The following is a 14,411-nucleotide window of genomic DNA, read 5'->3' as shown; positions in this document are numbered from 1 at the left end:
CTACACACGTGCTCCAGGAAGGAAGCGTGTGTTTTTAGACTTTGCATACCAGCGAGGGTTTGTGAAAGTGTGCAGGCAAAGCAGTTTGAGCAAAATTACTGGCTTTGATGTGTTCAGGAGGGGTTTCGTTACCGAGTAACTTGGCATAAAGATGCACGTTTGAGTTTTGGGGATGATGGTTGACTTCTCAGAGAACCTGCTTAATTCTAAAGCCGTGATAAAAGATGCTATTTTGCGGCTTCCCTCCGTGTTATTCTCTCATAGCTGTGTTTTTGAATGAGCGTGTGGCGTGGAAGCTCTTGGGTGTCAGGTCTCTCCTTCTCACCCTCGGTTTGGGTTTGATACTCCCCTTCTGCTCTGACTTTCCCTGGTAACACTTCCTGAGGGAGGCTTCTCAGGATCCTGGCAGTACGTGCGCTGTTGCTAGGGGTGTGTGTGTGTGTGTGTGTGTGTGTCTAGGGGAGTTTTTACTACAATGAAGAGACGACAGAGTCAAGTGTGACTTTTTTCAGTTTTCAAAGCTTCAGACACAACAAATCAAGAACAAAGCGGTGGAGGCACTGCTGTGAAAGATCAACGCTTGACGTGCAGAGAATGAGCAAACCGTCTCTCTTAACGTCTAGTGATGTTTTCAATAAAAAGCACATTTTCTACTGTGTGTGTGTGTGTGTGTGTGTGTGTGTTAGGACGTTGTTGTGTACAGTTGTTTTTGAGCCATATGAATTTCAGAGAAGTGTGCAGCTGTCTGTGGAGATTTGTTTACTTTCTTTATACACTTTCTCTGTTTATTTATAAACAGAAAAGTTTTGGACACTGTTACCATGATACTGTAATTCGAGCAGTTGGTTGTTTTAGGTCTGCTTATAATCAGACGCAGACAATCTGCTCAATCTGTGGAGTTTTTTCTTTTTTTTTTTTTGCTGAATTCTTCAGATTTTAACATGATTTATAGTGCACACTTATTGATAATAAACGTAATTATAACTATTTAGACTTAATAAACTAAACATTTACACTGTTAAAAATTTTTGGTCAGGTAGCCTTAAAAATGTCAGTTTTTCATAACATTTAATTAGACAATAGTCAAAAATCAAATTAAAATGGCTCATTATTAAACATACAGTTCTAATTCTAAATTCTGATTGAGGCTTGTTTAAAGATATTGTAAATTGCAGCTGGGACCACATAATCTGAATTTATTGTATGGCAACCAAACAAATAATCAGGTTCATTAACAATTTTACTTCACGGAAGAATTGTTTATTCTGTTTCAAAATGTATAATTCTAAAAATCTATGGTTAGGATACATTTTGGTGATCGGTTTATGACATACTGATTTAAAGTAAAAAAAGATAAAAAAAAAAGAAAGAAAATTTACTATAAGTTCTATGACATACATTTAGTAAACACATAGGATTTCATTTAATGTCGTTTGAATTTGAATAAAAATATATGAAAAAGTCATTTGAACTGTTTATTTGACATCGAACTGTTTTATTATATTGCTATTCTTGCCAAAATGAATTATAGTGATTTTACAGGATTTTAAGATCTATACCCATGATAAAAGTCACTGTCACACACAGCCTCTCAAGTGGCAGATTGCTTTAATAAAGCAATTTTATATTTCACCAAGTTTATTACATGTCCAGATAGCTCTCCATGGCACATTTTTACACTTTTTATATTACATTGTCCAGTAAACAAGGCAAAATCTGTCACAGTATTACATTTGACCTGTAATTAGCCGGTCTACTGATTTTCATGTTTAACTAGATGGAATAAGTGCTCCAACTCTTTAGATACTCAGCTAGTGTCCATGTATGAAATATGTAACTGTGTGTTGTAAGCACTTTACTCTCTGTTGCACCCATCTACAAAAGTTTGTTTTAACTGCAAGCTTTTCTTAGAAAATGACAGTGTAAACTCAAGAGCTCAGGTCTATCAGTGCTGTTTTTCCTGAAAAACAACAGCTTTGGATTTATGTTGCAAGTTTACCCAGAATTTGCACAAACAAACTACCTCTAACTTGCAACCTTCATTTCTACAGAGTCTCATCTTCCTTGTGTTTTCATAGTGTTCATCACAGTTCATCACTACTGAATTAAACCCCATGCTCAGCACAAGTTTGGACATCTGTATTGCAGGAAGCAAAAGATCTGAACATTTAAAAAGGCCTCCCATTAGATCCCTGTCCAGACCACTTTGTTTTTGAAAGTAGTTTTTGTTTCGCTACTGAATGGGAACATCAGAAGAGCCGATTACTATTCTCTTCCTATTCCCCCCAGTAATAACAGTTGCAGCGGCTGCCAGGTTATTGCCTCACTTTTGTTTCGACCCCTCTGTTGCATCAGCCTTCTCCTGGCATAAGTGTTAATGATACATGAAGGAGTTTCCCTCAATACTGCATTGTTGGTGCTGCTGAATTTATTTACACACTGCACTAAGAGACACATTTCACTTGCTTATAAATATAAAAAAACGTGAAACCACAGTTTCTCACACAATGACTGACTGACTCCTGCAAGTATTTAATCTTCTTATGCACACTGCTTTACACAGGTAGTAAAACTGTGTTTTATGAGAGGTACTTAGATGACAGTAAGGCAGGCATGCTGTGAAGGCTCTCACATGCATTTATTTTTTTTCATTGCCTCCTTTTTCTTTTCTGGTGCGGAAAAACTATTATGATGCTATAATGAGTGTTACTAATTATGTTCACATTGTGGTATATTGTGGCTTTGTGACTATCATTTTAACACAGTGCAGTATGATTAATTGTATCTTAATAATCACATGCAGATTGATTTTTATTGTTTTAATAAATGCACATGTTTGTGTAACTGCATGTGCAGCATTCCTGTAGCTGAAGCAGTAACACAAAGTGCTGGCAACACAGTTACGTTCATGGCTCCAATTCCTAAAAAAGTGTCTGAATGTATATTTTTTGGATGAAAAATGAACTTAATTGCCTTGCAATTAAAGCTGCACTGTACGTTTTGTCTCTTAAATGATTAAAAAATAAAAGTACATACATATTGTGTTTGCATTTTTGAATCATCCATGTACATCAAACTTTTCAGCTTTTCTACTTTTCTCTTTGGTTTAGATTTGAGATGACAGGTTTCAATTTTTATAGGCTAATCAAAGTATAATTGGGTAAAGTAAGGGCATGATTTGGAAGATGGACTTTTGCACTCTCTCATTAATGACATTTTGTTATATTAACTTAAAATCATTAAACAAATAACACAATCAAACTTGCTGAGCTGTACCTACATTCCTCAAAAAATGTTGTTATTACTGTGAATTAATTAATTGCCATATTATGAACAAAGAATTAAAGAAGTGCATTTCAGTTGTTCATTTGCTAATACAAGCTATAGACTAGTGAGTAACTCACATAACACAGAAAAAGTGTTTTTGTGTATTGCTTAATCACCCCAAGTTCTGTGCCATGATCCACTGTGGCACCAGCTGTCATAAGTTGGGATGACCAATTGCAGTATGTCCTGCTTCACACCACAGCCAAAACTTGCTGAAGCATCTCTATATTTTTCCACTGCAGGTTGAGTCAGAGGCAAACTCAGTAAATGGCACAAGCTCAGAGCAGATGGAGGAGACCTGTGCGACACCAGAGGAAGAGGCGCATTACATATCCTTAACACACAATGTTCCACCTGATGTTCCCACGCCTCTTCAGCATGGCTTGTTACCAACCCCTCCTGGAAAGGAGCCTGGGACCACTGATGTACTACTCCCTCACAACAGTTCTCTAACCTCTCATAATGGTGCTGAACACATCGAACCAAACACTGAGAGACATGTGGATCCCACTGAGCCACGTGCCACTTTCCATAGACCCATGTTTAAGAAGAGTCATGAATCCGAGTCCGTTCAAGAACAAACGTTTCCTCTGAAGAAGATCAAACTGGAGGAGCAATGGGTTGAGATTGATGACCCACTCTCAAAGCACTTAGAAACTAACGGGTGCTACCAAGATGCTTTATCTACCCTAGCAGCTGTGGTTTGCTTCTCCAGTACGGACAGAAAAAGTCTGGAGGAGAGGCTTTACGGGCCTCGTGCCTGTTTAAAAACTGAGCCGAAAGAAGAACCATATCAGTGTCAGTTAAATCAAGGAGAAAGTCCAGAAGAACCTCCTCAGAATGATAACATTGCACTATCTTTACCTAGTGTCCAGTCTCTGTTCCAGCATAGGAATATTAGTGTTGATCAGGCTATAGCTATTGAGGCCTTGACCCAACTGGCAGCTACCCCACAAACAGTGCCCTTTGAAACAGAAAACCAGAATCAGGACGCTCAGCGAGGAACGTCTACGTGCTCCACTTCAAGCAACCACATACCTCTTCAAGAGGCTAAACCAGTTTCAGATGTTTTCTCTAACAAGGTCTCTGTAATCAGTTCATCATTGCAACAGACTTCTGTCATCTGTAACCCTCTGAAGAGGCCAGCCAACTTCACCCAAAGTCAAAATCAGCAGTGTGCGTCTACCTCCAGAAAACTTTCCTTGAAGGATCTTCTGGTGGCCAGCTCAGAATGTGAAAAGCTATCGTATACCGCGGAGAACCGCAGAAACGGCCAAGCACTTTGTAAACCTGATAGGTTAGAAGGCACTTTCAAGAAGTATAAGCATGGAGAAGCCACTCAGATCTCGAGAAAGAGGGACGAGGAGGAAGTCGCGGCTCAGTTGGTGCAGCTTGCGTTCATGATCGAATCCCGGCAGATGCAACTCTCGGAAAACAGTCCGCCAAAAGGTATGCCAACTCAGACCAGGAAATACAATCATAACTATTCAGGGCAGCACTTGAAAAAGCAAAGGAAACCTAAAGCGACGCCATCAAAACCCAGGGTGTCTAAGAAGAAAGCTGCTGAGATCGAGGGTAACCATTGTAGGACTCCATTGGCCAAGAAGACGCCCAACAGGAAAACCCCACTCAAGGCCGCCATTCAGAAAGCCATTTTGCAACAAAAGATGAGGTTCCAGCACAAGAGGAGTCCATATCTTCCCCAAGCACAGATAGACCTGAAAAAGTACATAGCGGAGGCCCATCATGAGAACAGGCAGCTTTTATACTACAGCAACTCTCTGAAGAAAGAGCACTTTGAAACGATCTTAGGTTCTGGTAAGCAGAATGGCTTTCACTTTAAATACGAGCAAGGAGCTCAAGGTCATTCTTTACCGCAACCAAACGGACTCTTTCACAATCATACGAATGACCATCTAGGTGCTAGCCAGTGGCCGAGGCATGAATGTGAACAACAAATGATTTCTCAGGTATCGAAAACCTACGATGTGCTAAATCATGGTGCTAAACAACAACCTCAGCAAACCATGGCCAGTGAACCCTGTAAAGATTTGCCGCAGAGCCCAGGGATGTACCATAAAGCCAATGGCTTTAATGATCATCAACACTTGCACACGAATCAAAATGGATTTTACAAAGTGGAGAAGTCTGGAGGTGTTACTGTGTTGTCCACATCCAGTGTACATTTAGAAAGCGGGGACGTGGTGAACCCTGGAGAACAGACTCCTACCAAGCACACGATCAACAGCTTTTTAGAGTCTCCGATGAGGTTCTTGGACACACCGACCAAGAATCTCCTCAACACCCCCTCTAAACAAATCACTGAGCTGCCCTCCTGTGACTGTGTGGGTAAGTCATATTATCATATCATAACTTGAAATAAAAGTTGGCTCGATCTCCTTACAGTTCATCTGTGAACACAATTTCCGTCTACAGAACACGTGATTGAGAAAGAGGAGGGTCCGTACTACACTCACCTTGGATCTGGCCCGAATGTAGCAGCCGTGAGAGAGATGATGGAGAACAGGTAAAGTGGATTTCTGTGGTTGCTATGTTTACATGCAATAATGTTTTCTCTCACTCCTACACAAAAGTTTACACCTTTTTATTAATTTGAATGGATAATTGAAAAAATTACATGTATTTATTTAATTTACAGTTATTGTTTCATTTGTTTTTTAAATTGTAAAATAAAAAATATATAAAATATAATAAAATAAATATATTTAATAAAATAAATAATACAAAATAATAATAAATGTTTCTGTCTGTCTGTGCTATCCTTTCTCAATAAATGCAAAAAATAATTCTGAAAAAATTTGCAATAATAATGTTGATGTATCAGTTGAATTAATAACTGATTATCTGGGTGCATGTAGCTAACATTGCATACTTAAAAACTGGGTTTGGCAATCAAATACTTGAAGTGGAGCCCTGCTGTGCTATATTTTTTTTTACATTGACAGAGAAGTATACATTTAGCTATATACTTAACTGCATTCAGAGTAGCAACCACAGTTGTGTTTCAGCAGAAACACACTTTCATGCTCTCCAAAAGCTGAAACAGGAAGCCTATAACTGGGTTTAAGGGGCCCTTAGAGTGATTCTTACCACAGAGGTTACTACTGAACTGCGGTAGATATGACAGAGTTATGCTGTGATGATACTATTTCCCTTGAGTCGCACAATCAAAAGTATTACACGTACCATGTTTGCAAAGAGCATTATTTTGATATTTCTCAAACCTTCAGGTTAGAGTTTGTTTCAGACCCCTAACCCTAAATATTACACTTGCAATTAATATGCTTAATAATATAATATAATATAATATAATATAATATAATATAATATAATATAATATAATATAATATAATATACAGATTCCATTTAAACATTTGTTTGTTTTTTGGATAATTTCAGTCTGTTTTTTTAATTGCAAGATTAAAGTTTGAAAATCCTATTAGGGTTGCATTGTTGAAATGCCCACCATTCAAAATGCACCCGATGATGTTGATGGTGTTGTCATGATATTTACATACTAAATTCTGATTGCCGTTGATTTTTTGCATATATTTGCATATTGAATCATGATGGATCTGTTCTTCATTACATTTATACTTAAAAGTAAGAAACACAAATCTTAATATAGTTAGAAAAAAAGGGGGGGTCTATTCAGATTTATACATCTGAAATTTGTGTAAAAGTGGGTGGGAATAATGGCTCATTTGGCTTCAATACAGTGACAGTTTAAAAGCCAGTTATTTTAGAAACAGTATACCTATGTAATATAACATAAAAAAAATTCTTACACAGTTTAATTGTGTCTTTTTATATAAACAAATATGTACCTTTATATTTTATGAACGGAGGTCTGTTGCAAAGGGATCATCATATTTGGGGGTCCTTGGCATAAAAAAAAAATATTGAACTTTTTTCATCACAGATATGGCGAGAAAGGCAACGCAGTCCGTGTGGAGGTTGTGGTGTATACAGGCAAAGAAGGGCGGAGCTCACAAGGTTGCCCAATCGCCAAGTGGGTGAGTGATCTAAGGAAAAAAATAGCAGTCTGCTAAGAGCTTCAGAACATCTGCTCCTTCATATACTCTGTGCACATGTGTTCAATCCTGCAGATCATACGGCGAAGAAGTGAGGAAGAGAAGTTGTTGTGCCTTGTGCGGCCGCGTGCTGGTCACTGCTGTCAGAACGCAGTGGTAGTCATTCTCATCCTGGCCTGGGAGGGGATCCCACGCAGTATGGCTGACAGGCTGTACCAGGAGCTCACACAGACTCTCTGCAAATATGGCTCGCCCACTAGCCGCCGCTGTGCCCTCAATGAGGAGTGAGTCACAAGTGACATACGGACAGAGTGTGTGGGAATGATTCACGTACTAACTCCCTCACACAAATACAAAAGAACATTTGGAGGTTGTTCTTGATGAAGTGTTTGTGAAGCATGAGTACTTTTCTTGAAACTCCTTCACACCATCATTTTGTAAGTGTACGTTCACTGCTGAAAAGACCAGGCTGGATTAGTCAAAAGCAGGGTCGGAAATTATCTTGGGGCCAAAATGTCACCAAAATGAACACAAAAATTCGAGACACGAGGACACAAAAACTGAACTAAAATAATGAAACTAAACTGCATGATTTAACTAATACAATGTGAAATGTGAACACGAGTATTGACTACTATCAACAATGTGTGTTGAGCATTATAAATAAAACCCCACATGTCTATTGAGCATGTGCATGTGATGGCCAATCAAAGACATTTAGATTATTTTTTTAATTATTATTTAATTTCTCTCACCATAAACTAAGTGAAATCATGATTTTCTAAAACATTAAATAGTAATAAACTAATTTATTATTGATGTTGATTTTTGGCAACAGATTCTGATTGATTTAATTAATTCATTAAATTTACATATTTAAAATAAAAAGACAACAAATATATTTAAATAAGTTTATTATTACAAAATTAGCCTTACAAAGGTAAGATTATGCCCCAGGAAATCACTTCCAGGATCAAATACCGCTCCTTAATGGAAAACTTTATTTCTGTTATGAATGTTCATTAATTTGTGGAAAAACAATTAGTCCACCCAAATGATCATTTAAACTCATTATTGCATTAGATGATAAAAAACATAAACATTACAAAACGTAGCTCTAGAAAGATTCAGCACTGCAGAAATAATGTTAGTAAATTTGTAAAAATGAGCTTTAAAAATGCGGTTTATTAAGTAACAGAAATGTTCTGCTGCGGTTTAGTTTGAACTACTTTCATTTGCAAATTGATAATACTGAACAATACTGAAATAATAGACAATACTGTATCTAAACTTTAAGGGTTTTGACTTATTGTTTATTGAACTACTGTATAAAATCAGTTTCGCATTTTCAATCATAAAGATATTTGGCAAGCAAAAAAACTTGCTCATGTGATTTTGCTAAACTATATCATATAATATAAATATAAGACAAAAACCTATACAGGCATTTTTTGCCCTCATATCCTTGAATTTTAGGGGGCATATAACTAGATGGGCTTGATCACACAGTGAGTCATTGCCATGCATCATCTCTGTCATGCAATACAATTCAAGATGCAATACAGTTGTCGGCCCCTTTTGGGTGCGTTAAATGCATTAATAATTGTAATGCATAATATATAATCCATATTTTCCACACATGTTAAAGCACCAGCACCAAGTTTTATATTATATTATATTATATTATATTAAAGCACTGTAACTTACCTTACCTTCTTCTTCTCTCTTGTTAGTCGCACTTGTGCATGTCAGGGTTTGGATCCAGAGACCTGCGGTGCCTCTTTCTCCTTTGGTTGCTCCTGGAGTATGTACTTCAATGGCTGCAAGTTTGCCCGCAGCAAAACACCCCGAAAGTTCAGACTGCAGGGAGACTGTCCCGAGGAGGTGAGCACTAGATGGGCTCATAGGAAATACATTCTCAGTCCACTAGAAATGTGTGAAGAAATGCTCTGTTATGAAAGAATTACATGCTGGTTTTCAAAATCCTGCCAACAAGCCATAGTGGCTTTAAATGAGATGTGCAACTCTGATAAGAGTATCCTGTGTGAACTAACCTGAATTACCTTGTTTACCTCGTGTACCTGAGCCAGTTTAACCTGTAGCCCTCTAGCACTGTACCATTGAGTACTGAGTCATTATCATTCATTGCAATGCAAACACATTGTAAATTGTCCTCATTATTATACACTTTCAGCCAATTCAAGTGTGATTTACAGTGGTGGAACAATGCTGTGTAAAGTACGGTAGATTGTATACTCTGCTGCCTATTCTTCATACAAGCTAATTAAATTATGTAATAACATTTCACTCCATTACTGTTTTTACTGTATTTTTGAAATCAAGTAAATCCTTGCAGCATCCATGCTAAGCGTAAATTGTTATTCAAAACCATTAAAAAAAAAGATGTAATCATACCAACCCCATTTTTTTTTTGAAAGGTAGAGTATTTATGCTTTATGGTCATTATTTTTTCATCTTCCAAACAACAATGATGTTTGATTTTGTGGTAAGGAAGAGAAGTTGGAGAAAAACTTGCAGAATCTGGCATCAGAGTTGGCCCCCGTGTACGAGAAACTTGCTCCTGTGTCCTTTCAGAACCAGGTAGGAATGACACAATCAAAATGTCACAATGTTAAACCTGCTCTTAAGCAGAGCCCAACAGTAAAAATGTTTGCCAAGTTAGTTGATTTCATGGTTTTATTGATATTTCTATAGCAGGCAAGATAAAGCAAACTAAGCTCTGTGTACATTTGTAAAGAAAGTATAGTAACGATCTGTAACATGTCAGGTGGAGCAGGAGCAGCAGGGGCAGGCCTGTCGGCTTGGCAGGGCCGAAGGTCGGCCGTTCTCTGGTGTGACTGCATGTGTGGACTTCTGCGCTCATGCCCACAAAGACACACATAACATGACCAATGGAAGCACTGTGGTGAGTCTCAAGTCCACTGTCAATGTCCTTCTAATGCGTTCTTTTTTCCTTTCTGACATCTGAGATGAATGGGATGTGCACTTGCCTCATGTGAACTGCAGGTATGCACTTTAACCAGGGAGGATAACCGTGCAGTGCGGAACATTCCAGAGGACGAGCAGCTGCACGTCCTGCCGCTCTACAAGATCTCTGACACGGATGAGTTTGGCCATGCTGAGGGCCAGTGGGCCAAAATAAAATCTGGGGCACTGCAAGTCCTCTCGGCTTTCCCAAGAGAAGTGAGGATGTTGGCCGAGCCCGTCAAATCAGCACGCAAGAGGAGGATGGAGGCTAAAAGATCCCATGCTGAGAAACTAAGCGGCCTGCGCAGTAAGCAGGGCACCCCTGTCAAAGTGAAGAACGCGCATCTTAAAGGTATATCCAGTTCAGCCTTCCTTCTTAAGAGGCATGCCATTTTCTTGATGTGTACAAGTTGTGTTCAGGCAGGGTTTTTGGTGTGGAGGTGGAGGAACACTGAAAATGTTTAGTGTTGTTGAGGCTCCAGAAACAGTTTTAAAACCCCTGGTTTAGGGGGCATATACACTTCACCATTTTCAACTAAAACAGAACATTTCTAATGGATTTTGGCCATCTGTTTACACAATAAACCTGAAAATGCAAACTTTTGATAAAGGGTATCAAGGTGCAAGTTTTTAAAAACAATACAGTTCCTTCTCTGTGTAAACAGCAAAAATTAATTGGAGAAAACGGCGATGTGCATCCTCGATAGGAATGCGGATGTGTGCAGGCATGTATTGTTTCTTAGCAAAGTGACCTACTACTGGCCGCAAAACTTTTATAAAATGCAAAGAAAAAACTTTTCATTTTTCCATACATTGTTGTCATGGAAACATACCCTTATGGTGACCTCTGAAGCACGTTGTCTCAAAGTGTGAGCCAGGAAGCTCCAGTAACAACAGTAACAATCACCTTTCTGTTATCTGCAATATTTCAGTATTATATCTAATTCTAACACTCACTTTAAGATTATATATTTTATAAAGAATTGAATAGCACAGTTAAATGTTATCTTTAAATTTCAAAATGAATATCCATTGTTTATGCTGGGATGCCTAAATTCACATGTAGCATTTAAAATTAATTTTACCTATAATTTATAATTAATTAATTATTAATTTTATTAATTTTAGATAGTTTGTTTTTCACACTATTCAGTAATAGCATGAAAATATTTATCAGTTTATTTGTATCGGTTTCACTATTTCCAGAAACCAGATATATATTTCAAAACTAAATTACAAGAATAGCTTTCTTTTAGTAGACAAAAATAACCACTGACATTATAAAATATGGGCATATAATGGATATGTAATAAGAATTATTTAAATTCATATTGTACATTAAATATACATTTCTCTTGAGAATAGATCATTAAATGGGGCAGTTGTGCCACTGATTTATTCCAGGAAATTTTGGGGGACTTCTCTAATCAACATTATTATTATTATTATTATTATTATTATTATTATTTTGTCCACAGGTTTCAAACAAACCTCTGTTGAACATTCACCATGTTTGGAAAAGGATACTCGTAATTTAAGTTCCAGCATGCGATCATCTGGTGTTCCAGGCATTGGAGACCAATTCTCAAACTTCCGCTCTACTGTCCCGTACAACCAGAGTAACACCAGCCGCACTCCTCCTGTGGCCTCCAGCTTTGGCATGTCCACACACCCAGAGTCCCCTCGACCGCATGATCCCCCAAGAGGAACGGGCCACACCAATGGCTCTCCTTCTCTTAGACACGGGTTCGAGACCATCAGGCACATGTCTGAACCGTTCAGACACTCGTATCCGAATGATTCTCTGAGAACCAATTCGAAATACTCTCCCTCGTTCAAATCCGAGCCTGAGGAGATGCGGTGCTTCCAGGGCGGCGCAGCTCCCACCCCGCTCTCCCCGCCCACGGCTGAGGGTCTCCACAGTCGTTTGAACCTGGAGGACCACCGCAACCCTCCAGTTATGGCACGACCCCTGACCCCAGTGGAGGAAGTGTGGTCGGACAGCGAGCACAATTTCCTCGACAGGGACATCGGCGGGGTCGCGGTGGCTCCTTCCCACGGCTCCATCCTGATCGAATGCGCTCGACGGGAACTGCACGCCACCACTCCCATCCTGCGGCCCAACCGCACGCATCCCACCCGCATCTCCCTGGTCTTCTACCAGCACAAGAGCCTGAACGCTCCTGGCCACGGCCTGCAACAGTATGAGGCTAAAATGGCAGAGAAGGCCAGGGAGAAAGAGGAAGCCGAGCGTCTGGGACTCAACAACAGGTCAAAGGAAATGGATTGGGATACGGAGAGCGAAAACGAGACTTATCCAGAAGAGAGACAAAAGCTTCAGGTTCCTACCCGTCAATCGCTAACAGTTCCGCGTGAGGGCGTCGTCATGTCAGCGCCGTACTCCCTTACACACGTCACTGGGCCTTACAACCGCTGGACGTGAAATTCTCCGTGCTTAGCTAATGCCTTACCTCAGCTAGTTCTCATCCTTTCATGCGCGTGCTCTTCATCTCAGCTTTTACGAAGAAATAGACTACCGTTTGTGGGTTTTTAACTGTGAGTTTTGATGTTTATGTCTGTGTTTTTTTTATTGTAAAGAGATGGTGCTCAGAACAGATGTTATAAGACTGGTTTTATACATATAGATGAAATTAGTACATAGAAGATTTGATTATTTATTCTGATCATTTTCAAGACTATTTTGTAATTTAATTTCTGGTCCAAGCCTGTTTACTGCAATAGGAGTATGTCATCCTTAAAATGACGTGTGTAGTAAACACTCCGAATTGACATTGTCAAATGTGAATTCTATATTCTCGTCTTAGCCTTGGGTGCTGTCTTGTCCGACCCTCTGTAGTTGCTATTTTATGATGCCAATGTAGCAGTAAGGTTAATTGACCTATGTGAACCATACATGGGTCATAACAGGAACTATACATCAGTTTTTTGTATTGGTATGAAGGTACATTGTTCCGGCATAAGACATTGTTGGGGGATATGCATCGCAAGTAACACAAGTAACATAATCATGATTCATTTTTTCATGTAACTAGTAAAGTAACAAAATATGTCAGTTACTTTTTTTATATAAATAAACTGACACTTCTCCCGTCCACATGTTGAGATAAACTGGGAGTTCCAGAGGCTTATTAATTTCACTTTGGGTGTGAAATGGCCTTTACAGTTGCCAAAATTTTTAATTTTGAAGTTTTTGTTTTAAAAAACAAATAAGCAAGTCTAGCACAAGAGACATAAAGTAACGCAAAAGTATTGTAATGCATTACTTTCCATAAAAAGTAACGAATGTAAAAGTTATTTAGTTTTTTATGCAGTAATGCAATATTTTGGTTGCACTTTATTTTACAGTACATGTACTAACATGTACTTATAGTGTACTTACAGTGTATTTATCTAAGAAGGTTCTGGTAATAAAGGGTAACTACATGGGGTAGGGTTAGGTTTAGGGGTAGGTTCGGGGTTAGTACCTAGTTATTACATAGTTATTGTAATTACTATAATAAGTACATAGTATGTACATGAGGAACAGGACTGTAAAATAAAGTGCTACCAATATTTTAATGCATTACTTTTAAATGTAACTTCCCCCAACACTGTTGTGAGACATAGACATGGCATCCTTTCAAAAAGCACTTTGTATCTTCAGACCAACTTGACCTTTGCAGTTTCCAATATACACGTTTGGTTGATCATCGAGTAATTGTCATGTTTTTGTTATCATGATTATGAAACTTTGCATATTTAAGCAATAATCATTGAAGGTTTAATGCTGCATTTTGACGACGTGTCCAAACTGGTTAATTTCTGGCACTTATGTAAAATTCTATAATATCTGGTCCCAAATTTTGAGTCTCTCTTTTTTTTTTTACTCCCAAAGAGGTTGAAACATGACTTGAAATAGCTTAAGCCTTTTATACAATTCAAGCGTGTTAAGATATGTTTGAACGAATTTACTGTATGTTTTTCACTGGTGCTTCTAAAGAGATCCCATGACACCTCCTGAGATGTTTTTATTTGAAATCA

The 14,411-nt window shown here is 38.5% G+C and overlaps 1 protein-coding gene across 2 annotated transcripts in view; it reads left to right on the top strand.

Moving 5' to 3' along the window:
• Positions 1 to 13,668, top strand: part of tet1 (tet methylcytosine dioxygenase 1) — a 38,960-nt gene extending 25,292 nt beyond the window's left edge. For both annotated transcript variants that reach the window (XM_026224298.1, XM_026224297.1), the window contains exons 3-11: positions 3,570 to 5,676; positions 5,764 to 5,854; positions 7,271 to 7,364; positions 7,458 to 7,666; positions 9,116 to 9,266; positions 9,894 to 9,983; positions 10,171 to 10,308; positions 10,410 to 10,722; positions 11,849 to 13,668. In XM_026224298.1, the coding sequence (XP_026080083.1) occupies positions 3,570 to 5,676; positions 5,764 to 5,854; positions 7,271 to 7,364; positions 7,458 to 7,666; positions 9,116 to 9,266; positions 9,894 to 9,983; positions 10,171 to 10,308; positions 10,410 to 10,722; positions 11,849 to 12,813 (4,158 nt within the window). In that variant the 3' untranslated portion in view covers positions 12,814 to 13,668. The remainder of the gene's footprint in view (positions 1 to 3,569; positions 5,677 to 5,763; positions 5,855 to 7,270; positions 7,365 to 7,457; positions 7,667 to 9,115; positions 9,267 to 9,893; positions 9,984 to 10,170; positions 10,309 to 10,409; positions 10,723 to 11,848) is intronic.
• Positions 13,669 to 14,411: the final 743 nt, after the last annotated feature.

This window comes from Carassius auratus, chromosome 38 (assembly GCF_003368295.1).
Source record: "Carassius auratus strain Wakin chromosome 38, ASM336829v1, whole genome shotgun sequence".
NCBI lineage: Eukaryota > Metazoa > Chordata > Actinopteri > Cypriniformes > Cyprinidae > Carassius > Carassius auratus.
This window is presented reverse-complemented; position numbering and strand designations above follow the sequence as displayed.